This window comes from Myodes glareolus, chromosome 1, assembly GCF_982192425.1.
Source record: "Myodes glareolus chromosome 1, mMyoGla1.1, whole genome shotgun sequence".
NCBI classification, from domain to species: Eukaryota; Metazoa; Chordata; class Mammalia; order Rodentia; family Cricetidae; genus Myodes; species Myodes glareolus.
The window spans coordinates 86,966,323-86,994,086 of record NC_142026.1 but is presented as its reverse complement, the minus strand read 5'-3'; the positions used below and the strand labels follow the sequence as shown (position 1 = coordinate 86,994,086).

Here is a 27,764-nt window from a genome sequence, read left to right as displayed (position 1 = left end):
GTTTCAGAACGCTAAGTGATATTCAAGAACTGATAGCGCATATAAGCAGAAGTCAATTTAGATGTCTAAATCCCTATGTGTTTGTTTTAAATGGTAGTGTATATTTTATAGACGTTCTCAAGCTCAAAATTTTAAAAAGTGCTTTACCGTTTCCCTCACCTTTTCTTCATTTCCACAGTGAAACCGTCACCCAGTGCACTACTCTTGGTGGCTAGAGCCGGGGCTCAGCTGCTTCCATTCTGGCTTGTTACAGAAGCAGTAGTGTTTGGAGTTGTTCCTTACAATGTTGTTTTTCCTAAAACAGGGTAGCTCTAGCCTGAAGTTTACAGGCTGCCTCGGCCTCTCAGTTACAAAGATTGCAACTGTACACCTCCAGGCCTGCCTGGCTCTTGAGGCTTTTATCCTTCAAAAACACAGTTCAGTTTGTCTAAAGCTATTTTCATCTTGGCCTTTTTACATTTTTAGGAACATTGTATCACAGATGATATTGGAATGTCAACTTGGAAGGAGCAGACTTTTCTGTCCCATTGTGCCTTGCTAGCGAAGAGCTGCCAGGCTGCAATGGAATTAGCGAAGCACGGTGCTGAGGTCCAGGACATGGCATTTCAGTATGGGAAGCACATGGCCATGAGTCATAAGGTATTTGTACACCCTAAGTTCTGCACACTGAAGTATGATAAATATGATAAGTGCCAGAAAACTGCTGGCACTTGATAAGCTGCTTTTCTATCTTGAAAAATGCTTATTGTGTATGAAAAATATGTCAGTCAGAGAAAGTGGTGGTTATATAAGCGGTATAATTGGCAAATTCTATGTAATTTTGATGTTTATGTTTTCTTACTACCTGAAAGAATTCTTGAAGTAACTGCTTAAAATTATTAAATAACATGAAATATTATTTCTGTGCAGTGTGCACTATTTTTTTATTTTTGCTATAGTTCCCTCATAAATCATTATGTTAAACAAGTTGTGAAAAGTTCATAAAAATTGTACTGAATAAAATTGAAAGCTTTAATTTTAATATGTGATTAAATTTTTTGTCAAAACTGGAGCATAGATTTATTAAGAAAAAGTAAGAGCACTCCCAAGAGTAGGAGAACCTAGAAGGGCGGAATACCATTCTTTTCAAAGATGTATGAGATATAAATTTCACTAAACCTGCTGCATTTTGGTTGCCTTAATCTAATTTTACATTTTCAGTTACCTAGAGCAGCCAGAATTACATAATAGAAAGACTCGGTCTCAATTAATAATAATAATAATAATAATAATAATAATAATACTCCCAAAATTTCAGTTACATGCTTTCAGTTGTTACTTAATTCATACAAGGCAGGAGTACATACATGTTTGTGTGTGTCTTGTGTACTCATGTCTTTGTGTCTGTGTATGTATTTGTGTGTGTGTGTTTATATGTGTTAATCCCGGATGAATTTTTCACATTTCATTGAAACTTGGGTTCCTTTATAAACTAGTTATATTCATTATGTGTTTATTTAAGTCTCTACATTTAACTTAAAGAAGAAGGGGCTGAGGATGTAGCTTGATGGCAGTGACTGCTTACACTCAGGTCCTAGATTCATCACCAGAGGCATACACATTATGAAAATTAAATCCAAAAGAATTTTAAAGATAGTTGCTCAGTCATCCAGAATGTTGATACTCATTAAATCCTAATACAATGCATGGAAACACTGTAACTGATATCCTGAATCAATACATTGTACTCATGTAGCTCCTCTAACTGCTCCTTCTAGATAAATTCTGACCTTCAGCCTTTTATTAAAGATAAGACCAGTGACTCTAAGACTTTTGACCTAAACTCGGCACCTGTAGTCCTACATCAGGAGTTTCTTGGAAGAGATTTGTGGATTAAGCAGATTGGTGAGGTAAGTTGAAATCCTATTTTTGATACCCTTGGTATGTAGTTGATCTTAGAGCACAATACCTAGTGCACGGTGGAAGCCTGTTTTCTTTGCAGGTGGATTCCTATGGAGGCCACACGGGCGTGTTATCCTAGGTTCGAGTGCATAGATACCGCAGCACAGCACTAGTGCCTGTTGTGAATGCTGATTAACTTAGGGAGTTTTCCTAGCAGCTCCAGAAATTGGGCATGGCAGTACTACCACCCTTTGACTGACGGCAGTTTCCCATCTGTGGACACCAGTGCACACTCACAGTAACAGGAGCTCCGTCTGTCAGCTCATTGGGTTATTTTAAAACAAACTTGGGCCTTGAACACCCATTCTGAGACATCAAAGCCAGGAGGGTGGGGGAGCATGGTGGAGTGGGAAGAATGAAGGGGTGTGGACTGGGGATGGCACAGTAGAGGGACTATTTGGTTTCTCTTAGTACAGAAACTCTGGTTAAAAAAAAGCTTCCTGCCTTTTCATCCAGAGTCTCCTGGGATTTATTTAACTAAATGGCTGTAGTTGTCATTGTCATACTGAGTCTGTAGATGTAGGAAGGGTGACAAGCACAGCTGAGGGTGGGAATACAGGGGTGGCAGCCTTACAACAGAGCGCCTCAGTGAGGATCTGCATTCTGAAGACAGAATTTTCCCTCTCCTAATCCTCCTCATGTAGTGACTATCGAAATGCTAGCAGCCACCTTAAAATCCCTCATATTCACCAGAGAAGACTGGAAGAGTTCATTCTTAGGGAACTGTCAAACCCCAAAGAAAGGCCTGGCGGGGGTGGAGGGGCAGTTCAGGGACCACTCAGTAAACATTCCATACTCATCAACAGTCATCTCCAGTGACCAGCCTCAGCATGGCCCGTGACTAGCTGCCTCACCCTGGAGAAAAATGTAGAACAGACCACAAGGCATGGAGAAAACACCCCACCAGTAAAGACAGTCTAGATCAAACTGGCAAAAGGGAACTTAGAGGAAATAGAGACAATGTGAGGACAATTTAGACACACTATTAATAATACCCTTAGCACAATATTAAACCCAAGAAACTGACCAGGTAGTATATGAGAAAGGACAAACCTTGAACAAGAAATTCGATTATAAAACATAAAAATATTGTAGATTTATTTAATTGTGGGGTTGGAGACATAGCTCAATGGATAGGAGCACTTGTTGCGCTTTAGAGGACCCGGGTTCAGTTCTGTTCACCCACTTGGCAGCTTACAACCTCTCTAACTTTAGTTGCAGAGGATTTGATGCCCTCTTCTGGCCTCTGGGGTCACCAGGCACACTTGTAATACACAGCCATACATGCAAGGAAGTACTCATATATAAAATAAAAGTGAATTAAAAATAAAAACAAGCTTAGAATAGGCAAATAAACAGCTGGGCATAGAGACCTGTCCCTGTGTTTCCTGCTCTCGTTAGGATGAGGAATGAACATTGTAAACTCAAGATCTACAGAGTGTCAGGAAACTTACTTTCCCTATCCTTGTTTCTGAGAGTATGGAATATATTCTGTCAAAGACAAGGAGGTGGGGCTGAAGACATGGCTCAGTGGTATGTGCAAAACCCTGGAATCAGCCTCAGCATTATGTTTTTTAAAAAGTCTAAAAAGTAGGTGATGAGACACAGACATGAACCATAATAAGGCCTACGATAGCAGCTTGTACCATATGTCAAGTTTTGTTCCAATTAAGAGTCTGAGACACAGAGATTAAGGAACTATTGAAGTATCCCAAGGAGATCCACTGCAGGGTCAGTCCAAATCCCTCAGTAGCATGCTTCCCTATGTGTCATGCTAGCAAGACTTCGACTCATAGCTATGCATGCAAGCATCACTGAGACAAGAGGACAGATAGCTCCAGGAGGAATTCCTCTCTTTTCTCTCTTTTTTAAAGTGTGTGTGTGTGTGTGTGTGTGTGTTCATGTGTGTGAGAGTGTTTGTGTATGCCACTGACAGTGCACACATATGTGGATATGTGACAGCCCATATGTGGATGCCAAACGGCAGCCTCAGATGTGAGTCCTTGCTCACAGTACGTTTGAGGTAGGCCCTTTTTTGTTCACCCGTGAGCTCCTAGGGACTCTCCTGTCTCTGCTCCCATCTTCCTGTAGGAGCACTGGGATAACAGATTACGTCCCTGCGTCTAGCTTTTCTGGGGATCCACGCTGCAGCCCTCATGCTTGCTGAGCTATCTGCCCTATCCCAGGAAAAGTATCTCTAAGAGTAAAAACTGGAATTAATAAGTTACCTAATATGCTTGATCATATTGAGAATTACAGATGGCCAGGCAAGATGGTTCACACCTGTAGCCCCAGCATTTGTGGGGAGAGCAGGAGGATTAGGACTTCAAAGTCATTTCTCAACTACATTATCCAGTTTGAGACCAGCCTGGACTACATATGAGACGCTGTCTGTAAAGAAATTCAATCTGAGGGTTAGAAAGATAACCCAGTGTTTCGGGGTGCTTGCTGCTATTGCACAGACCCGGTTCAGTTCCCAGCACCCACAGGGGACCTCATAACCATCTAGTTCCAAAGGCCTCCCTCACCATTCTGTATAAGTGTCCAGCCAGGCAGTGGTGGCACACCCCTTTAAACCCAGCACTTTGGAGGCAGAGGCAGGGTATCTCTGTGAGTTTAAGACTATCCTGGTCTATAGAGCAAGTTCCAGGATAACCAGGGCTACACAGAGAAACCCTGTCTCAAAGACTCTCCTCCCCCAGAGAAGAGTGTCCATGAAATTGAATGGCATGCTTTGCCAAGCCTGGAATCACAGTTCCTGAGAAGACTGAAGCAGACAGATCCCCAGGTTCAAGTCCTGCCTGAATTACAGAGTGAATTCAAAGCCAAGCTGAGCAATTTAATGAGGCCCTATTTCAAAATAAAAAGTAAAAATTAGAAGAGATGGAGGTGAGTTAGGTTTTAAAGTGCTGGCTAGCATGTGTGAGACCCTCGGTTCAATCCCCAGAACTACATGATAATTAATAAATAAAACAGCCACACATGGAATAAAATGAAGCAATTATTGGCCTATCTGCAGAGAAAAATTAAAAATGCATAAGAAAGGAAATGTAATCACTATGTTCCATATGGCTTAGACTAATATTTATATAGCATAAAAATTTAAGTCCTGAATATTTTATAAGAAATGGATTTTGTTTATGAAATGATGCAAATACCATTTAGAGTTAGGAAACATTTTCAATTTTCATTCAAAAATTATTAACTGAAATTGTAAGAGTAGATTCATTGAGCCAAAATGAGAGGAAAATGAGAAGCATTCGAGAGATATCATGCAGAGTTCCACAGAACACATGATGTGGATATCTGCAGTCAGCCCGCACTGCACGCTGGTCCCAGTCATGCTTGCCTTCCTCACCAAGTTCTTCCTTATGTTTGCCTTTCTCTCCTGACTTGTTGAGACTTAGCTCTGCCTTCAGGAGTTTGCTCTGGCCTTTGTCCAGTTTTAGCCTAGCGATAAGCGCCTTGCTCAGGTGAACACCTGCAAGGGCTATTGTGTGGGTGCCTGCTCATTCTGCACTGCATATTAGTGTCACATTTCTTTATCTTTATCAGAACTCCCTTGCCATTAGCTGGCCTTTGCAGTGTCTTTGAACCACCTCAATCTCATTGTCCTTACCTGTAGCCAGGGAGTATACTGCAGCAGTTCCCCAGGGAACAAGCGAAACACACATGGCCTTCTTGCACACTGAGGGGCATTTGAGGGGCTTTTGTGGGGCTTGCTGCAGTCTAAAATCACAAAGGAATGAACTTCACAAGCATCATCCAGCACCAGTTAGAATATGGACTAACCAAACAGTATGATTGAATAGGAGGAAGGTAGGGGGAAGTGTTTGAACATGCAAAAGATTTAAGTATTTCTTTCATGTATCAATGGATAATGTCTAAAATTTTAAAATCAGGAAAAAGCAATATTTGAAAATAGAAGAAAAGACTAAAGAGAAAGACTTAGGGTCTGCAAGGTGCTGAACCTTTTTTTAAAAAGAGTTTTATACTGCATGACTTTTAAATACTATTCTCTTTATTTCTGTTTTAAAACTATAATTTAATTTCACTTTTAGACCTCAGTCATAAAAAATACCTTTCAGAGATGTGGGCAAAACATACTAAAATATTAATTGTAAAAGAAAGAAAATTAAAATTGACCCATTTAAAAAATTTGTGAGATGGATATGTTGGCTTATACCTGAAATCCCAGCATAGAAACAAGAGGTTCAGGAGTCTGTGGTCATGAGACCCTGCCTCAAACAAACAAATGTATGAAAAGACTGCGTGAAGTAGGAGGCAGTGGACTGTCACACAGCTGAGGTTGTACGTGAGGTTATTTTGACAGCTGAACTGAATATATGTATGCAGATGGCACTACTAACTCTAATTGGGTTGCATTAGAATACGTTGCAAATTTACATTTTGGTTGAAAGATGCACTGAATAAGTTAAATGAAAGCCAGCAGCTCCCCCTTGGAATTAGAGATATTTATGAAGCCGTAACATAGATATGGATTATGGGGAAAGCAAATCAACACTCAGGGTTTTTGCAGACATGCATGGTTGTGAATCTACACAAGAGTGGTCCAGAAACACCCAAATAGTTGATGAAATGTCCTAAAACCCAAGTATTTATCCCCATACTGATTTGGGGTTTAGAGGGAAATGATGTGGAAAAGCATGTTTCCTGAGCATCCACTCAACTCAAGCGGAGCTGGTGTGGAGGCTGGTAAGCACCGAGATGATGCAAGCAGTTTCCACCTCTGCCCCAGGGACCAAGTGGACACTGCTCAGTCCTCATCCCATCGGAAAGACTGGCTTATTGTCTGTTCACAAGCTTTCCTGAGTTGTGAAGAAAAAAACCGCAGTAAAGAGAAAGAGACTCACTCTAAGCAATTAGTTTCTGACTATGTGCGAACCTCATTCTTCAGACTACAGACTCTTTCCTTGAGTTATCCTAGCCACCTAGATTGTGGTAACATGTTTGCGTGAACCTCATTAAGATAACGATCTGGTTCCATGAATAACTCAGAGATAGTACACACCATCTATGTAGCATAACTAAATCTCAGAGAGGGTTACTCAATAATCTCCAGTTTGTTCATGTGATTTACTCTTCCATTATTTCTGTGATCCAGTCTCCCTCCAGTTTTGAATTTGACTGTAAGATCCTGAAGAAGAATAGCAAACTCACTTACTAATGACTCCTAACCCTGGCACTGGTACTTGTCCAGAGTGTCTGTGTACAGGCATGTATTTACATTTGGTTGTCTCTGGGTAACGCTGTTGGTGACAGCCTGTTCTGTCAAATGGAGTCAAATTGGTAGAAGTAAGGTGCCCGTAGAGGACGTGAGTTAGGCCTGGGCTCTGATGTGGTCTCTGCAGCACTGTGTAACTGTGATCACATTCTCTTATATCCTTTTATTATTTTCTGTAAATGTATGTCATTGAACTGGGTCATTTATAAACTATGTTTTGTTCTCAAATTAATCTGAAACGCAGATTTCTTAAGAGAGGCAATACAAGAAAAGGATACGTCTCTATTTAAAACTTAAACCAGGACCGGTGAGACGATTCAGCACTAGAGACATCTGTGGACAGGCCTAGGGACCCGAGCGCCATCCCTGAGATGTCAGGGTGGAAGAGAAGGCACTCCTCTCCATTGTCTTCTCACCACACTTGATGTGCCCCCCAATAACAATTGAAATGTCAGGTGTAGTGGCACATGCCTTTCAAACCAGCACTCAGGAGACAGAGGGAAATGGATCTCTGAGCTCAAAGTCCCAGTGAGTCTACATAGTCCCAGTGCAGGCAGAGCTGTAGTGATGCCGTTTCAGAAGAGAAGGGGGCTGGTAGGGCGGCCGAAGTCGAGAGCACTGTGGCTCTTGCCAAGGACCCCGCTCTGGTTCCCTCACCTCCACGATGATTCAGTGTCTGTGACTCCGGCTCCAGGGGACCCTGACACCCTTCAAACCTCTCTGCAGGCTTTAGACACAAAGGGTGCACTCATCCACATCCAATAAATAAATCTAGAAGAAATTCCTCTGGAAAGGAAATCTTGTTCCTGATGTTGGAAGACCCATGAGATATCTCCTTACCACATGTAAAGCTACTTTCTGCTCTGCTCCAGCAGGTTGGTGTTGTAACTACTCTTTGATTTTCTGTGCGGAGAGGGAGGACTAGCGACTGGATACGGACGCAAGCCCGCTTTCTCTTAGTGCCTGTTTGGCAGCACTGTGAAGCTAGAACAACACCTTCAATGTCATCTCAGGCTCTGCTCCCGCAAAGCTCTGCAGCAGCTGTCTTGATTAGATGCTGGGCTGTCAGCCCCTAAGCCCCGAGCATAGACACCCTTCCTCAGGAGACAGTCGGGAACGGAAACTGGGCCCCGTAACAGCTGAGTAGCTGTTGAGCACTGTCTCCATACTAAATTCAACACATCCCTCACTACCTTAATTTTAAATTTAAATTTGTAGTTGCTGAAAAATAATGATCAGGTGAAAATGCAGTTAGTGAATGGGTGATTCACCTGGGGAGGTAAAGTCATTACTCGGTTTTCATTTCACTCTAATAAAAGAAGTGAATCCTTCGGAGAACCGCAATGCCCTGACTCTCTCGGGGCAACCAGGGGCTATTGCAGGTCAGCAAGCTTTATTTTTAATGATCCCGCTAGTTTTCTGCTGCCATTATAAGTCACCTGAAGAAATAGGAATTATGATTATATTCTCAGCTGTTCCTGAAAGTACTGAAATGTCCCTTAGGCTTGCAGCACCCTGACACTGTCATAACCAGCCATAAAATACCTTAAGCAGATTCCACACTGCTGCTGCTGAGCTGTAACTCACTTGTCCGTGGAGAGCCTCTGTGACTTTTTTTTTTTTTTTTCGAACTTTAGAGCCTGTCCTGGAACTAACTCTTGTAGACCAGGCTGGCCTGGAACTCATAGAGATCAACCTGCCTCTGCCTCCCAAGTGATGAAATTAAAGGTGTGTGGCACAACCACCCGGCCCTCTGTTACTTTTTATTCAAAAAGGACAACAAAGACTGCTAGATAAGTACACTGTGCATAAAAATAATACATAGTTTCTTAAATGAAAGAGTTCTCACAAATTGCATATGTGAAATTCTTCTAGTTGTTTTAGATACTTTGAATCATTTCTTGCTGAAGGGAGGAATGTGTGTATGATTGATTGAGACAGGGTCTGATGAATCTCAGGCTACCTCCTAAAATGATCTTGAATTCCTGATCATATTTGCCTCGGCCTCCCAAGTGCTAGGTTAAAAGATTAGACCATCATTCCTGTGTTATTTTGAAGCATTTCTAAGGAAGTAATGTTGTGAACATTTGAAAGAACTATTTGAGTGACCTTAGATTATGACTGGATATCTTCTGAATTGAAATATGCCTTAAGTAATCCCACCATCAGCTAGAGATGCAGCTCGGTTGTTAGGGTACTTGCCTAGCATGTACAAGGCTCTGGGTTCAATCCCCAGCACCACATACAAATAGGCATGGTGGTGCACACCTGTAATCCTAGCACTCAGGAAGTGTAGATAGGAAGATCACAAGTCAAAGGTCATCCTTAGCTAAATGGGTGTTTGAGGCCAGCTTGAGCTAATTGAGACCGTCTCAAAACCAGGTAAGTAAATTGCAATAAAAAAGAATCCCATCTCTTAGGAAATAGAGAGAGGCAGATTTGTAGTTAGAGGCCAGCCTGTGCTGCATTATCAAGAACCTGACTTGGACTGGAGAGATGACTCAGAGGTTAAGAGCACTGACTTTTCTTCCAGAGAGCCCAGGTTCAATTCCTAGCACCCTTGTGGCAGTTCATAATCATTTACAATTCCAGGGCCTTCTTCTGGCTTCTGTGGGTGCCAGACACACATATGGGACACCGACATACATGCAACCAAAACATACATTCATTCACATAAAATAAAAATGGAAAGTATTTTTTTAAAAAAAGACCCTGTCTCCAAACAAATGACCACAACTAGTGAACTAGTGTCTGTGTGTGTGTTAATATGTTGTATTGTCAGAGAACAAAGTGACTGACTATAGAGGGTGCAGCAGTAATTTGCCTTAAGGTTCCCTGTTTTATTGAGGTGATGGGAGAAATGTACTGAGATTGTAATGTATAGATGTGTGAATAGAATATCAGTGTAATTACTGCTGGGGTGGGGGTGGGCAGAAGGAAGAACTTGTGTCCAGTTGTAAGTTGGGACAGGGCTTTGGGAATGGTGGCATGGGATATAGCTCCTGGAGAGAGCTTGATTATGAAGATGGGAATGGTTACATTGATGGGATTGGAGGAGCAAGTTAAGAGACCAATGTAGAGATCACTTCCTTTTAAGCTCGGTGCCTGGAAGGTGGGGCCCATGCGGAGTCAACATGAGGATCGAGAAATGTTATTTCTATTCTGGGTCGATCTACCCTGGCCACAGCATGAAGTTCTTCCACAACGACTGCAAGGTGTTCAGATTTTGCAAATCCAAGTGTCATAGGAACTTCAAGATGAAGCGGAACCCACACAAGGTCAGGTGGACTAAAGCCTTCCGGAAGGCTGCTGGCAAGGAGCTCACGGTGGACAACTCATTTGAATTTGAAAAACATAGAAATGAACCTGTGAAATACCAGCGAGAGCTATGGAATAAAACTATTGATGCAATGAAGAGGGTTGAAGAGATCAAACAGAAACGGCAGGCTAAGTTTATAATGAACAGGTTGAAAAAAACAAAGAGCTACAGAAGGTTCAGGATATCAAAGAAGTCAAACAGAACATCCATCTTATCCAGGCTCCTCTTGCAGGCAAAGGAAAGCAGCTGGAGGAAAAAAATGGTACAGCAGTTACAGGAGGATGTGGACATGGAGGGTGCTTCCTAATGGTGCCACCTGCAGCCAGCCCTGCGCACACTGGAAGCCAGTGGAGACTGTCCATCCCTAAGTTATTGGTTGGTTACATAATGTCCCCCAGGCAAAGGTGACTCACGTGCTTCTCTCTACAGTGCAGCCTATAAAAGTGTCCATCACGGGTGTTAGGTCTCAACTCAATGTTCTGCTTCACTGTGTTAAGATCACAGAAACACGAAAGTTTGTGTGTAGATGAAGGTGTGAACCCTGGGCATCACAGGGTTGAGTCGTTGCTTAATGGCACCAGGCAACATTTCTGCACTGACTATCATGCTAGTGTGAAATTTGTAATAAAGTAATATTTTCCTTGCAAGAGAGAAAGAGAGAGAGAGAGAGAGAGAGAGAGAGAGAGAGAGACCAGTGAAGATACTTTGAGGGCCCTGTTGATGGTGGAAAGTCCAAAACAGAGGACTGCCTATGAAAGTGGGGAGTTAAGGAAGTTCCAAGAAAAATGCATCAGAGCTAAAACTATAAGCTGTGAGGAGCCTGCAGATGTGAGATGGGAGAGGCATAGCCAACCGGGATGCCAAGGTTGGGTAGCAGGAAGAGGAATGTAAGTGGAAAAGCCAGTCTGTTGGATTCTCAACATAGTGTGCTTGAAGTGCACCCTACAAATTGATGGCCACTGTCTTGGGATCTTCTGCTGGGCAAAACCACCTCTGCGGTTAGCCTGGTTTCTTGCTCATGGCTATTCTGAAGCAACAGTAGATTTTTGTTTGTTTGCTTTCTCCTGGCCAAACTGGGCAACTTTAAATTTGTGTCTCCCCAAGATTCTCCAGAAGCACCAGAAATGAGGTTACAAAGGATAATTAAGACCTCTAAGCAGAAAGATTTATTAAATGAAAGAAACAGGCCCCTTCCTTCTCTTTTACGAGCTGGTCCCCATGCTTTCCATTTGTGTATCACTTGCCAGCAGACCAGAGGAAGAGATGATGAAGAGCTGCTCCGGCCAGCATTGACATTTCCCTGCTGTTACAGGTCAGCTTTCCCAGATGAAAGGACGGTTCAGTACGTTGTCCAGCAGTTCTGCTCTGAGAATGACTTCCTTGTCAGATGCCTCCCATGCAGCATTATTGATAGGCAAAAATGGTTGGGGCAGCATGGAGAGGTTTTCCCTGGGTTCAGCTGCTTTTCGAGCTTTGTGACTGGAAAGCCTGGCAGCAGAAAGCATCCTTCTGCTTAGCCAAAACACTGAGCTGCTCCAACTTCATGGCAAATGGACCTGGCCAGTTTCTGTCTCACGCTGTATCCAGACCATTCTGGAGGAAGGTGGAGGTGTGCTTCCCCCTTTGCTCTGAGTCCTCTGGACCTGCTTTTTAACTATGCACTTCACTTTCCCTCTCTGTTTCTCTCAATGCAGATGCACAGGGACTTGGTTTTCAGGAAGATCTGTTTTCTCTGTACAAGGCAGGAGGCTGAGGCAGGAGGGTTGCCACAAGTTTGAGGTCAGCCTGTGCTACAAAATGAAGTCTTGTCTCAAAAAACAAAACAAAACTGGTTTTGTTTTCTATAAAAGACCCAGTGATAGTTGATGTTTCTGCCAGTATGAAAGCAGAAAACTTTTTAAACATGGTTATTTTTATAGTCAAACAAGAATGTATGATTAATCTTGATTGTCTACTTGATGGGATTTAGACTCATCATGGAAACAGACGTCTGGGCATGTCTGTGAGGGAGTTGCTTGATTAGGTTGTAGAAAGAGCCACCCAACTGTGTGTGGCAGCAGTCCATGGGTGGAAATCCTGGGCCGAGTGAAAAAGGGGAATCAAGCTGGGCCCAGTGTTCATCTCTCTGCTTCTTGACTGCTTCCCTTATACTTGCTGCTATTCCTTCCCCCATCATGGTGGACTATGCGCCCTCGAACTGGAAGCCTTCCATATGTTGTTTTGTGACATTGAGGAGCAGGTGACTACTACAAAGAGTCATCAGTGACCAATTAAAGTAATTGATGATAGATACTCTGGAGGCAGAGCCAGGAGGGTCACAGATATGTAGATATGTGGTCAGCCTGCGCTACAGAGTGAGACCCTGCCTCAATAGATGGATGGAAGGAAGGGAGGGAGGGAGGGAGGAAGGAAGGAAGGAAGGAAGGAAGGAAGGAAGGAAGGAAGGAAGGGTGGATGGATAGAATAATAGCTAGATGGTTGTATGATGAGTTGAGAAGCAAACAGTTGCAGGGACTTGGAGCTTACAGATGACTTAGAGAACCCAAGGGGAACAGTGGACATAACTAGCATCAGTACTATAGAGACAGACTGATAGGTAACTTCATTATGTAGGAAAAAGAAGTCACATGTGTAATTATCTTGTCTACTGTCCACTGTCTGAAAAAATAAAGCATAAGGCTGTAATAATATGAGGAGTTGGGGAGATGGCTCAGCAGCTAAGAGGACTTGCTGCCCTTACATAGAACCCTCCTAGGTTCAGTCTCCAACACCCACATGGCAGCTCACAACCATCCATAATGCCAGTTCTAGGGGATGCGCCTCCCTGCCTGGTCTCCATGGGCTCCATACATTTGTGCACATACATGCAGGCAAAACACCCATCCACATAAAATACAAGTAAATTTTAATATATTTATGTAAGTATAACATAAATATCACATATAGTGAATGACAGACTTGGTGGAGGTGGTGAGAGCTTTGTGGTTATACAGGAGAAGGCTGTGTTCTTAGAAGGTGAATGCTGAAATACTAGGATGAACATCAGGGACTAGAGAGATTCTCGGCATTAGGAGTACACTCTGCTTTTGCAGAGGTCCAGGTCAGTCACTAGCACCTCTATCAGCTGCTTACAGTGGCCTGTAACTTCAGTTCTGAGGACCTGACACCCGCTTCTGGCCTGTATGGGTACTGCACTGATGATACATACAGTCAAGCACACATATATACATGCCTATATAAGGACATAAAAATAAGTAAACATAAGTAAAAAATTTAAAATAAATGACTAACACTATAATTTTTGTGAGCAAAACTGTTCATACTGTAGCTCAGCTTGGCTTTGAACTTACAACACTTTTGTTTTAGTCACCAATACAGTAACTAACTTAATCCCAAATAGCAAATGATCACCAAGAGAAAGACAGACATTCAAAGGTAGTGAGTGTGCTGCTAAGTCAGTAAAGATGGGTGAATGATAACAGAAAGGTTGTGGGGGGGGCGCTGGAGGTCAAGCTAAGTGACAGAGCAGTTGCCTATTTCAAGAGAGGTCCTAGATAGGATCTTCATCAATATAGGAGAAAAAGCTGGAGAGGAGAGAGTTTTTCCTGAAGGTTTAAAAGGATACCCTTTGGGCTAGGGATGTGGCTTAGTTAGTTTGTCTGTGATTCATGAAGCCCTGGGTTCAGTCCCCAGCACTGCAGGCCTAGAATACCGGCAGTTGAAAAGCTTTAAGAGGATTGCTGTGAATTCAAGGCCAGCGTAAGATACAAAGTAAGACATCACTGATAACATTTGGGAAAATAGCCTGATAGGTAGAGATGATCCGTCTCTCTCAGTCCTCTCTGCCCCCACTGTGGAATATTAGTTTTTGTACGTTTAAAAACAGTGTCCCCCCAGCAGTACCACTCTTGAGCTTATATCCAAAGATGTACACTCATACCACAAGGACACTTGCTCAACTATGCTCATAGCAGTATTATTTGTAATGACCAGAACCTGGAAACAACCTAGATGCCCCTCAACTGAAGAATGGATAAAGTAAATGTGATACCTTTACACAATGGAATATTAGCTCAACTGTGAAAAACAATGACATCATGAAATTTGCAGGCAAATGGATGGAACTAGAAAAAAATCATCCTGCGTGAAGTAACCCAGACCCAGAAAGACAAACCCAGTATGTTCTCACTCATAGTGGACACTAGATGTAAAGCAAAGGATAACCAGGCTACAGTCCACAGCTCCAGAGAAGCTAGGACCCTAAGAGGGATTCATGGATCACCCTGGGAAGGGGAATTAGATGAGATCTTTTGGGTAAACTGGGGGGAGGCACAGTAGAGGGAAAGGATGGGGAATAAGAACATGAGGGAACAGGGTAATTGAGTTGGGAGAGGGACAGATGATGAACGGGTAACTACTGGCTATAGGATTTCCTACAGCAGACAGAGGGAGAGCAATGAAAGAGAGATATCTTGATAGAGGGAGCCATTACAGGGTTAGAGAGAAACCTGGTGCTAGGGAAATTCCCAGGAATCTATAAGAATGACCCAAGCTAAGACGCCTAGCAGTAGTAGAGAGGGTGCTTGAACTGGCCTTCTCCTATAATTGGATTGGTAACTACCTTAATTGTCATCATAGAACTTTCATCCAGCAACTGATGGAAGCAGATATAGAGATGCACAGTCAAGCAGTGGAGCCTAGTCAAAGAGAGGGATGAGGGATTATTTGAGCAAAGTGGGGTCCAGATCATTGTTGACTGAGGTTTTGTTTTTTGTTTTTTTTTTTTTTTTGTCCCGCCCAGTCCTGCAGCCGTTCAACCTCAAAGAAATGCACAGAGGTCTACATTAGTTATAAAGTGATTGGCCTATTAGCTCAGGTTTCTTATTAACTCTTATAACTTATATTAGCCCATTATTCTTGTCTGTGTTAGCCACGTGGCTCAGTACCTGATTTGGTGAGGCAGTCACATCTTGCTTCTTCTGTGGCTGGTTCACAACTGCAGACCAAGCTTTTCTCTTCCCAGAATTCTCCTGTTCTCATCGCCCTGCCTCTACTTCCTGCATGGTTGTCCCACCTATACTTCCTGTCTGGCTACTGGCCAATCAGCGTTATATTCAAATACAATTTGACAGGGTACAAACCATTGTCCCACAACAGATCATGATGGGGAAAACCGCCGAGACATCTGACCTGAGCTCGTGGCAGTTCATGAACTCTGGGTCTACAGCTGGGGAGCCTGCATATGATCAGACTAGGCCCTTTGCATGTGGGTGACAGTTGTGTAGCTTGATCTATTTGTGGAACCACGGCAGCAGGGCCAGGATCTATGCCTGGTGCATGAGTTGGCTTTTTGGAGCCCATTCCCTATGGTTGGATGTCTTGCTCAGTTCAGCCTTGATGCATGGGGGAGGAATTTGGTCCTACCTCAACTTGATGTGCCAGGCTTTGTTGACTCTCCATGGGAGGCTTTACCCTTTCTAAGGAGTGGATAGGGGGTGGCAAGAGGGGGACAGGAGGCAGGGAGGAAGGGGGAACTGGGGTTGGTATGTAAAATGAATAAAAAATTTAAAAGAAAAAAGTGTTCCAATATGCAGCTTTCAAAGTGTAGACAATAGTAACTGGAAATTGGAAACAGTTCATTTATGTCATCTCATCCCTCTTTGTTACCTGACTTACAAAAAGCAGAAGCTGCACTGTGCCTCCATTACTTATCAACAGGCATGAATCTGTCTGCCGTGGTCCACGTGGACTGAGCATAACCTCTTGGGGTGAATCCCTTTCTGCACCCTCCGGATCAGAACCCTGGCGGAGCTTTTGTCAGCAGCGTTGTTTTGCAGTGCTCATAAGGCTGTCGGAGGAGTTCCCCTGTGCTGGCAGCCCTGAGCGTGTTCTTGTCTGTTTTCGTATTTTTAAAAGATAAAACAAGGTTCAAACTCCACATTTTCTGTGAACTGTTAAAGACTGGGAAAAATTACTTTTTCTGCTCATGACCTGGATTGAAAAGCACCCCTGCAGACAAAGAGATGAGTGAATCCCTTCCAAAGACCCTCCTAATGAAGCCCCCAGGGAGTGCAGGGTAGAATTCACAGGGGTTGAGAGATGAGCGCTATGGCAGGGGGAGATGCCAGACTGGAGCTGGATCACAGCATTGTTTTACGTTAGCCTGTTTTGGGCCCCAGTGAAAAAGTTATTTTAACAGTATCTTGCTCTGATGGAAATGCACATGACAAGTGGCAGATGTCGAGAAGGGGGTTATACACTGCGTTCTCCTCGGGACCTAAGGAGTCCACGGAGAAGGGGAGTTACACACTGCATTCCCTCAGGACCTAAGGAGTCCACGGAGAAGGGGGGGTTACACACTGCATTCCCTCAGGACCTAAGGAGTCCACGGAGAAGGGGGTTACACACTGTATTCTCCTCGGGACCTGAGGAGTCCACTAGCTGAACAGAGACTAGTGAACAGAACTGAACAGAACTCTCAGTTAACACGGATGCAAGAAGCAGCGTAATCAGGAAGGATGCTAGACATAGAGCAGGCCAGTGTTCTCAGACAAATCAGTGTCTCTCAGATAGGGAACTGGAATATCTGCTTTTCACAAGCTACCTTGGGGATTCTAAAAACACCAGTCCAGAATCTGAGAGAGCCCAGAATTGGGAACTACTAATCATCCAGTATTTTTTTTAATTTTTATATTTGCTTACTTAATGTGTATGTCTGAGTATCTGTGTGCCCAGAGCATGCACGTGTGGAGGCCGACATGTGCTGGTCAGAGAACAGCTCGTGGGAGTCGGTCCTCTCATCCCACCATACAATGGGTGGAATTCAGATTACCAGGCTTGGCAGCAGGCACCGTTACCCCCTGAGCCATCTCACCAGCCTGGTCTAGTATTCTTCCATTCTAAATCCAGTTAGGGCCTAGAAGCCATATTTTCTAGAAGTCTCCCAACACATCTATCTTCCAAAGAAGTCACAGGTCTTCTAGAGTGATTGGAATTAAGACCTTAGAGAATTTGCTGTCCTCAGGAACCAGCGCTCCCACCCAAGGCTGGGTGAAGCCTCTGGTGGTCACCTCGTTCCGTGCTAGTCTCTTTGCTCTGGTGTTTGTTTTGTGTGTACTCACGTGGCAGTCAGGAGACAAGTTGAGGGTGCTGATTCTCTCCTTCCACCATGCGGGTCCCAGGGATCAAACTCTGGTCACCGAGCTTGGTGACAAGTGTCTTTACTCAATGAGCCATGTTGCCATCCCCAGGCTTTTGTTTCAGTTTTGATTTTTGGGAGTCAGTTCCCTCCCTTCATCATGGGGCTTCTGGAGACAGAACCGGATTGACAGGATTTTCACTTGCTACACCACCTCACTGGCCCTTCTTTGCACCTCTTCAACTTCTTCAAAGGGGAATTCTTTTTTTTCTTTGTGTGTGTGTGTGTGTGTGTGTGTGTGTGTGTGTGTGTGCGTGTGTATGAAAGGACAGTTTGTAGGTCTCAGTTCTCTTTCTACCGTGAGGGTCTCGAAAATCAACTCAGGTCATCAGGCTTGGCGCTAAGCGCCCTTACCCATGGAGCCCCATCTGGCAGTCCGAGTTGGAAGCCTTTAATTAGTTAGTGCTTCTTGATCATTCCTGCTTCCATCCTTTGTTCTATGTTAACAGAGCCTTTGAGGTTGTTTTGAAAGGTTGCTAGTTTAGATTCCCTATTATCTACCTGTAAATAGAAATGAAAATGACATTGGACAATATGGGTAGAACTTTCTTGGAGCTAGTAGGATGGCTCAGTGGATAAGAGCACTTGCTTTGTACAAGCATAAGAGTCTGGGACCCTGAGTTCAGATACCAGACATCTGCATAAAGAAGTCTACATGCCTGCACATGCCTGCAACCCAAGTGTTAAGAGGCAAAGACAGGTGCGTCCCAAGAGCTCACTGTCCAGCGAGTCTCGTCAGAAATGAGAGCTTCTGGCCGAGTGAGAGACCCTGTAGCAAGTCAGTAAGGTGGGGAACAGTCAGAAGATAGCCTCCTTCGCTCTGACCTCCACATATGTGCAGAATGCCCGTGTACACAAGTCAGTAAGTTGGGGAACAGTCAGAAGACAGCCTCCTTCGCTCTGACCTCCACATATGTGCAGAATGCCCATGTACACCCACATGCTCACACACATTTGTAGGGCATTGGTAAGGACTGTTTGTTAGCTGTATATTAACTCATCTAACTTCCCTAGAGGCGGTACACTAGGTCAGTCTCTGCAATAGATAGTACACGAGCAACACAGTTAAATAGGAAAACATCCACTCATTCACCCAGACACTAATCTAGTGAGCAAGGAGAAGCACTTTCCTGACCCTTGTGGAGCTTAAGTTCTAGAGGGATATTTCATGGGACAATTGGGAAGACTTGAATATGTAGGTTTAGGTTTTGGTTTGATGTCTGCCGTATGGCTATATCTGAAATAGCCTATGAATGCTCAACCTGCGCTGAAGCCTGTCCAGTGAAGAGTCATGACAAATCCAGATGGAGTGTACATGTGCTTAGAGTCCTGCTCTTTCAATTTTTACTTTTAAAAAATTTTATAAACAGGGCTAGGATATGCCGCTGAATAAACTGTGATGTAATCATGAGGACCTGAGTTTGAATCCCTGACACGTGTAAAAGATGGGTGTGGCACCACGTGTCTGGAACCCCAGCACTGGGGAGCTGAGACAGATGCACCCTGAGAACTTGCTCTCCAGTCAAAAAGAAAGTAATGTGTCCAGGCATGGTGGTACATGCCTTTCAATCTAGCATTCAGGAGAGATCAACAGATTTCTGTGAGGTTAAGATTAGCCTGGTATACATAGCAAGTTCCAGGCTAGTCAGGACTACACAGCGAGACCCTATCTCAAAAAATATGTAAGGTAGAGAAGTAATTAATGCAATTGAAGAAGACATATTAATATCAACCTCTAGCCACCACATATGACTGCAGGGACAAAGGAGAGAGAGAGAATGCTGTAGGCATATGCATGTAATGTGTGCATGTGTGTTTATGTTTGTATATGTATAAATTTCAAACAAAAGTTGAAAGAACTCTTCAGATGTACATATATATGAATATATAGAAAGAGAAATCACTGGCTATATGAATATGTATATGGTTCAATATATTAAATAAAACAGGAGGTTTGGGGAAAAGGAACTGAATTTTATTTTTTAATATTTCTACTACTTTTAATTGTGGGGCGAGTATGTGCATGTGAGTGCAGGTGGCTGCTGAGACTAGACGCATCTGCTGCCCCTGGAACTGCAGTTACAAGTGGCTGAGGACCTCCTGACATGGATGCGGGAACCAAACTTGTGTACTCTGAAAGAGCAGTGATGCTCTTAACCAGTACGCTATTTTTCCAGCCCCATGAATTTTATCCTTTAAGAAACAAAACACTCCAGGCGGTGGTGGCGCACACCTTTAATTCAAGCACTCAGGAGGCAGAGACAGACAGATCTCTGAGTTCAAGGCCAGCCTGGTCTACAGAATGAGTTCCAGGGTAGGCTCTGGGCTCCAAAACCATGCGTCGAAAAGGAGAGGGGGTTACAAAAACACAAAACACTAGAATATTCCTAAAGGAGGGGGGAAACAGAACTAACAAATTATTTTCTTCTTTTCTCTTTTAGGCTCAAGAAAAAGGAAGATTAAACTACACCAAGGTATGCATACTACCATCTGCTTTACAGTTGGTCACATTTATATCTAAAAGGTCAAAAAAGAAGCATTATGACTGGACATGGTGGTACTGACTTTTAATCCTAGCACTCTAGAGGCAAAAGCAATCAGATCTCTGTAAGTTTAGGCTAGCCTCATCTACAAAGAGATTGCCATTCCAGCCAGAGCTACATAGTGAGACCCTGCCTCAAAAATAAATAAATAAATAATTAAATAAATAAATAAATGGATTTGATTGCCAGTACCCAAATCATGGCACATAGCCATTTGTAACTCCAGTCCCAAAGAATACAACACCCTCTTCTCTCTCACATACATGGTATAAAAATATACATGCAAGCAAAACACCCATACACTTAAGAAATAATGTCACTTTTTTAATTTAAATAAATAAGTTATAAAGAATCATGATGTTTAAAGCTGTGAGATTGCCATTAGCAGATAAAATAAGATTCATTCAACAATGTGTGTATTTATTCCATACAGTGTGTTAGATATTGGGAATAAAACAGTGAGGGCCAGCAAGATGGCTCAGCAGGTAAAGGTGCTTGCAGCCAAGCAGATCAAAGCCAAGCCTGGTGATTTGAGTTAAATCAAATCCCCAAAACCCACATGATAGAAGGAAAGAACCAGCTCTTCATAGATGGAGGGCATTAAATGGTTAGAAGCAGCAGGCATGCTAGCTAAGTATCTCCTCTAATGCATCATGAGGGCCCTGCCTTTACAACCTCACCTGGTCCTGATTGCACCCTAAAGTTCCTCCTCCAAAAATCATCAGCATATCAAATGGGGAACCAAGTTGGGGGCACATTCAAACCATACAACCAGTGACATGTTGTGTAGCCTGGAACTTGTATGAGCACAAGTTCCACACCACCTGTGGAGCTTTTGAAAGCATACACAAAAAGCATATTGTATTATGATATGTCTCACTGTCCTACATGGGGTTGTATTGCTATGAAGAGACTGCATGACCACAGCAACTCTTATAAAGGAAAACATTTAACTGGGGTTTACTTATAGCTTCAGAAATTTAGTCCATTATCATCATGACAAGAAGCATGACTGCATACAGGCAGGCATGGTACTAGAGAAGGAGCTGAGAGTTCTACATCTTGATCCATAGGCAATAGGAAGTGAACTGTGTACCATGCTGGACATAGCATGCTGTGGGATAATGTTCTTGTACCCTATAAAGATTTGTCACTTGTATTGGTTTAATAACCAATGCTGATTGGCTAGTAGCCAGGCAGGAAGTGTAGGTGGGGCTACCAGACTAGGAGAATTCTGGGAAGAAGAAAGTCTCAATCTGCAGTCACGAATCAGATACAGAGGAATCAAGATGAGAATGACTCACTGTTTAGCATGTGGCTAAACAGAGACAAGAATTGTGGGTTAATTTAAGTTGTAAGAACTAGTTAATAATAAGCCTGAGCTAAAAGGCCAAATTGTTTATAATTAATGTAGGCCTCTGTGTCTTTCTTTGGACCTGAAAGGCTAAGAAACTGGGCAGGACAGAAACCTCCATATACAAATGGCACCAGTGTGGGGCAATGACATCCACATAAAACCTGAGAAAGCTTGGGAAGGAATTCTAAACACAAGAAAACAGAGTTAAGCATGGCTTCTTGGTAGCAGTGTTTTCTTTTTATTTATTTTTAGTATGTTTTATTGATTTTATTGAGCTCTACATTTTTCTCTGCTCCCCCCTTGCCTCTCCCCTCCCCTTCAACCCTCTCCCATGGTCCCCATGATTCCAATTTACTCAGGAGATCTTGTCTTTTTCTACTTCCCATGCAGATTAGATCCATGCAAGTCTCTCTTAGGGTCCTCATTGTTGTCTAGATTCTCTGGGATGTGATTTGTAGGCTGGTTTTCTTTGCTTTGTGTTTAAAAGCCACTTATGAGTGAGTACATATGATAATTGTCTTTCTGTGTCTGGGTTACCTCACTCAATATGATGTTTTCTAGCTCTATCCATTTGCCTGATAGCAGCATTTTCTCGGGTGGGCTCTGTGTCTCCCTTAAGAGAGGCTTCCTGACTCAGCATTAGAGCAAATACTGCAGCTCTTTTAGGAAGTCCTGCCACCAAACACTTAAATGGTGTTTTTTGAGCAGCCAGCAGCCATGGTTTTCAGCAGGGCCCAACTCATGCTCGGTGGTCCACCTTAGTCCACTTTACTTATCTGTCCTGCTGGCACTCTCATCCTACCGTAAGTCAATCATGGGAGAAACTGCACCCATATTACTATGTGGTTTTACTAGATCAAACCAGTGCCAAATTCTGTATTTTCTCATATCCTGCCTTTTCCCCTTGCTTGGGCTCATATCTCCTCATCTGAACCACTGAAAATCCTATCACCTGGACTGTCTCTCTCTTTTGTCAGCATAGACCCATTGCGGGGTAGACTGTCTAAACCTCAGTGCCACAGTCTTAGTGTGCTCCTTCAAACCCCCTGATGGCTCCACACTGTCTGCAGGATGGTCAGAGCTTGCCGGGCAGGCATGTGTAAGGTTGTGTAACCCATCTCTAGAAAAACTCCATCACCTTTCATCTCCCTGGCAGCACCAAATCACAACTGCATACTGTTTGTTCTCTGTGTCTTTTGTTCTGTCCTGTTTTGTTCCTGGGGATCGAACCTAGGGCCTCACTCACACTAGACAAGCCCTCTACCACTTAGCCACATCTCCAGCTCCTCTTCTTACTTTTTATTTTGAGAGAGTTTCACTGTGACCCAGACTGGCCTTGAATTTGCACTATTAGCCTCAGCCTCCCAAGTAGCTGGAATTATAGGCTTGCATCATAGGCCTGGCTTAGTTTTCTCTGTCTTATGTCATACTGTCTGCTGTGCTTGGAAGATGCTTCTCCCTGTTTCTGGCTTCTTCTGTCCCTCCTATAATGTAAATTTTAGGATCATCGTCTATAAGGAGGTCTCTGCACTTTTACAGGCTGGATTAGATATTTCCCTCAATCTTTGACAGTGTACATCTCTCATTGTGTCTTCTCTGTTGCCCATGATGAGATCATGAGCTCTTCTAGGGCAGGGACAGTGCTGGCTTTGGTTTGTCTTTGTTTGGTTTTGGGGGAGGTATTTAGTTGGTTGGTTTTTGTTTGTTGGTGTTGGTGTTTGGCCTCTGGTTCCTAACACTTGCTGCTTCGTACTGAGTGAATGGAGCCCATGCAGAAATAGAGGACACTTTGAAGTAAGGCAGGAAGAAGTAAACTGCAGGAGAAAGCTGGTCCAGGGCTTTTCATCTCAGCGCAGAGGTAAGCAAGCAAAGCAAACTAGTTTGAAGATAAAGGATGGGTTTTACTAAAGGTGATGAAAGCAAGAAGCATGAATCAGAAGGGAAGGAGAAATGACTATTGAGCACTGAAGATTATTTGTGACTTAAGGACTTAATACATTTTGTTTGTTTTTTTAATTTTTATTTATTTTTATGTACATTGGTGTCAATGTGAGGGTACCAGATCCCCTAGAACTGGAGTTGAGAGCTGCCATGAGGGTGCTGGGAATTGAACCTGGGTTCTCTGGAAGCGCAGACCATTATGCTCTTAACTGCTGACCCATCTCTCCAGCCTCATAGAATTTCTTATCAAAGAAGCACTTTGACAGGCCGGTTGTGGTGGTGCACACCTCTAATCCCAGCATGAGGGAGGCACAGTTTGAATCTTTGCAAGTTTGAGCCAGTTTGGCCTACATAATGAGTTCTACACCAGCTAGGGATACATATAGTAAGACCTTATCTCAAAAAAGAAAAAGAGGAAGGAAGGAAGGAAGGAAGGAAGGAAGGAAGGAAGGAAGGAAGGAAGGAAGGAAGGAAGGAAGAAAAGGCATCTCTAGACCAAGCAGTGGCTATACTACCAACTACCAACTTACTGCAGAACCTGGTGTGAAACACTTAATTACCTTGTACTTTGCTGTGCTAATCCCTTGAGGACCACATGAACAAGAGTCCACAGGCTGACATCACAAGTTCCCTGACTCAAGCCTCCCTGTAGAGTAGACACTCCTCTCTTCCTTAGCATCATCCTGATCTAAGATGATCACTTCCCAGTAGAATGAGAATGTTCTGAAAGCAGCAGCCTGTCTGCCCTGGCCTCCCCATGCTTCATTGTGTGTGTGTGTGTGTGTGTGTGTGTGTGTGTGTGTGTGTGTGTGTGTGTTAGTGCGATGGCCACAACTGGAGGCTCAGAAATGTAAGAGGATACTGATGTAGAATACAGCCCATCCCCTGCTTGCCTCAGTTGCCTTTCCCAGAGCCTGGTCACTTGTATTTCTCAGCCGACAAAAAGTGCTCCCTGACTTTCTAGTGCTGCTGTGACAGTTAAAGGCAAAACAAAGGTGAACTGGAGGGATTCCAGACCTTGTCATCCTGACACAAACGTAAGCCCGAGTATTACAGGGGGAGGAGGGAAATTTTGTCCTTCTCTCTAGGGTGATAGATGGTCAAAGGTGTAGTTTGTGGTGATGTGCACTGTGGGGCTTGGGGGAGCACGAATGTGCGGACTTCAAGTCTCCGCCTCCCTGTTCTGCTTGGTGTGGTCTTATTGCTATTGATTGATGTTCACTCTAGCTAATGCAGGCAGCATGGCTGGTGGCGTGGGGTTCCCTGATAGGATTATCTATAAGATGGGATTTGAAGAACTCAGCAGCCATTTCAGGAGAGTGTGCTGAAACTTATTTGCTGCTGAAATTTTCTTCATTCCCAAGAGCCTAATTTTATCCAAAAAGAAAAAAATAAGTTTCAGAAAACCATAAAAAATTAATTTCAGTTGTTCATGCTAGCTTTATACCCCATCACTCAAATTCAGTCAGAGATGAGGAGGATGGAAGGGAGGGCTGGAAAAGGTGATCATTTTTAAATCAGTCCAGCATGATTTTTCAGAATGCCTTTCACATTCACTCGATAAGATATTAAGTTTCTTTTTCTTTTTCATTTGAGCATGTATTTAGCTTTGTAACAGGATTTCACTGTGTAACCCAACTGACCTAAAATTCCTCAGCCTCCTGCCTCAGCTTTCTAACTGCTAGAATTACAGGCATGTGCCACCATACCTGGCTTTCCTTTACTTTCTTTTTCTTCTTCTTCTTCTTTTTTTTTTCCTTTTTTGAGACAGGGTTTCTCTGTAGCTTTGGAGCCTATCCTGGAACTAGCTCTTGTAGACCTGACTGGCCTCAAACTCACAGAGATCTACCTGTCTATGCCTGCCAAGTGCTGGAATTAAAGGCATACACCACCACCGCCCAGCCCTCTGTTACTTTTTAATTGAGTTCTGGTTGCAGTGGATCTTGGATATGAATGTTTTATGCTGCCATGGTGATTTTCTTCTTAAGATAAGTACCCAGCAAATTTTCATTCATTAAGTCCTTCTTTCTAAGGTAGATGGGCAAGGGTGGCAGTTCTGGAGTGTTAGTTGAAGACAAAAGCTCTGTCTTACTTGTACAGTAAAGATTCCAGAAAGGGGGGACTAGAGAGATGGCTCCGCATTTAAGAACACTGACTGCTCTTCCAGATGACCTGGTTCAATTCCCAGCACCCACATGGCTGCTCACAACTGTCTGTAACTCCATTTGCAGGGGATCCTACACTCTCACACAGACATGCAGGCAAAACACCAATGCTCATAAAATTAAAAAGAAAGAAAGAAAGAGAAGACTCCTAAAAGGAGTTTGTGAGATGTGATGTCTTACCAAAACTGAATTGTGACCAAGTAGCTAGTGCCAAGATTAGTCTTGTACGCAGTGCTGTGGGATAGTTAGTGACCATGTATCACTGGATGGTTAGCTCTCAGGCTCCTCCCTGTCCATCAGCACTGCTGATTCTGCTCGGGGCTAGATGGAAGAGTGCCTGCCACCTCCTGAACTACAGAGCCTCTCAGACCCTGGGTAGTGCTAGGTCTGGAACAGAGCCTCTCAGACCACATTCACACTTGGTTTGCTATGGCAACTACTCTACGTGTCTAAAAGAAAACGAATATGTTGACTACTTTTACTTAGAAAAACATCTACAAACGTCTGTGTATTTTCCCCAGCTGGAGCTGAGCGTATGCCTGTAGTTGGGCCGACTGCTACTTGAAATAAGCATGCTGCTAAAAGACTGAGGCAGATGGTATTTTTACCACTTCAGGCAAAACATGGCACCTATGGTTCGACTTTCTACAATTTTAATTTTTTAACATTTTCAAGATGGCTTGTTTAAATATCTCCATCACGGAGACACAGACTTGTTCCCGATTTCTTTTAAATCATTGCTTTAGCTATACAGACTTTGGCAAAACTCACTTGATCAAAACCAGACATTGAAGCACTCTGGAGTTTGCCTTCTGTTCATTCTTTGCCGAGTGCCCAAGAGTGTGCCTTAAACGGCCCTTGACATTTGTGCTAATTCAGACATAAAGGCTGGTTAGGACGGTTCCTGTTACACACATCTCAGCTTCATTATGCATTTGGCCTGTGACTCAATACAAAAGTGGGTTTCTTTTCACTTTTTGAAAAGGTTTCTGGTTTTATTCTTTGTTTCTGAGAGGTATGTGTGAGAGTGCAGGTGTGTGTATGGTGCACACCTACATGGAACTCAGAGAAATGAGCTCTCTCCTTCTTTGGTAGGACCTAGAGATTAAATTCAGGTTGTCAGGATGGCATTTTATCCACTGACCCTGTTTGTTGTTGTTGTTTTGGGTTTTTAAGTTTATTTATTTTATTTTATGTGTGTTATCTTTTACCTGCATGTATGTGTGCCATATGGGTGCTTACTCCCCATGGAAGCCAGAAGAGAGTATCAGATATTCTGACACTGAACTACAGGAGGTTGTAAGCCACCCAAAGTGGATGTTGAGAACTGAGCTCAGGCCCTGGGGAAGAGCAGAATATTTTCTTAACTCCAGAGTCATCTCTCCAGCCCCGTAACATCCTCTTTAGAAATTTACTTTAAACACAGAACAGCTCAAGGGTACACACTGGGCAAATAATTCTTTAGCTCCCCATCAAGTGGAAGAGAGAGAGAGACCCTTGGGCTGGCAGCCTGAGCTCCTGCTGTCTCCCAGGGCTGGTCGTGATTCCAGGACAGCAGGTTCCAGCTGTCCCGCCATGCCTCTCTGGAAGCAGTGCCTGGTAGCTGCTGCTCTCCTTTGCCCTCTTAACCTCCAGAAGTCCTTGTAAGCCTTATGTATTCACATAAAGCACACATTAAATTCTCTTCCCATCATTAAAGATGCCTGCTCACATTTGCATTCACGTGATCACATCATCACTTCCTTTTCTTTTTACTGTTCATAAATGCTTCAGTTGTGTTGTTATAACCTGGATCCCAAACCCTTTTGGGGCTGGGGGTAATTGAGTATTGAAAAATATTAAGTACTACTGCTCCTTCTTTATACACAAAACCAGGCTTATTTATTTATGTGTCTACTTACTTATTTCTAACGGACATTTTCTGTGGCATGCTTAACCACAGCCCCAGATAGCTGGCCCCGGGAAGTTTTCATGTTGGCACAATTAGACACCAGATGTTGCTATTTTCTCCTCCCTGTCCCCTTTCCTTGGGCAGATGCTGCTTCTCCTGTCCTG

General features: G+C 43.3%; 1 protein-coding gene and 1 pseudogene across 3 annotated transcripts in view; both read left to right on the top strand.

Annotated features, from left to right (window-relative positions):
- The window catches only part of Pdss2 (decaprenyl diphosphate synthase subunit 2), a 229,543-nt gene that overhangs the window by 177,061 nt on the left and 24,718 nt on the right, over window positions 1-27,764 (top strand). For 2 of the 3 annotated variants that reach the window (XM_048425159.3, XM_048425160.3), the window contains exons 5-7: window positions 466-639; window positions 1,758-1,889; window positions 20,145-20,177. In XM_048425159.3, the coding sequence (XP_048281116.3) occupies window positions 466-639; window positions 1,758-1,889; window positions 20,145-20,177 (339 nt within the window). The remainder of the gene's footprint in view (window positions 1-465; window positions 640-1,757; window positions 1,890-20,144; window positions 20,178-27,764) is intronic. The other variant, XM_048425161.3, reaches the window with a different exon arrangement.
- On the top strand, window positions 10,305-10,813 carry LOC125394356 (putative ribosome biogenesis protein RLP24 pseudogene; annotated as a pseudogene).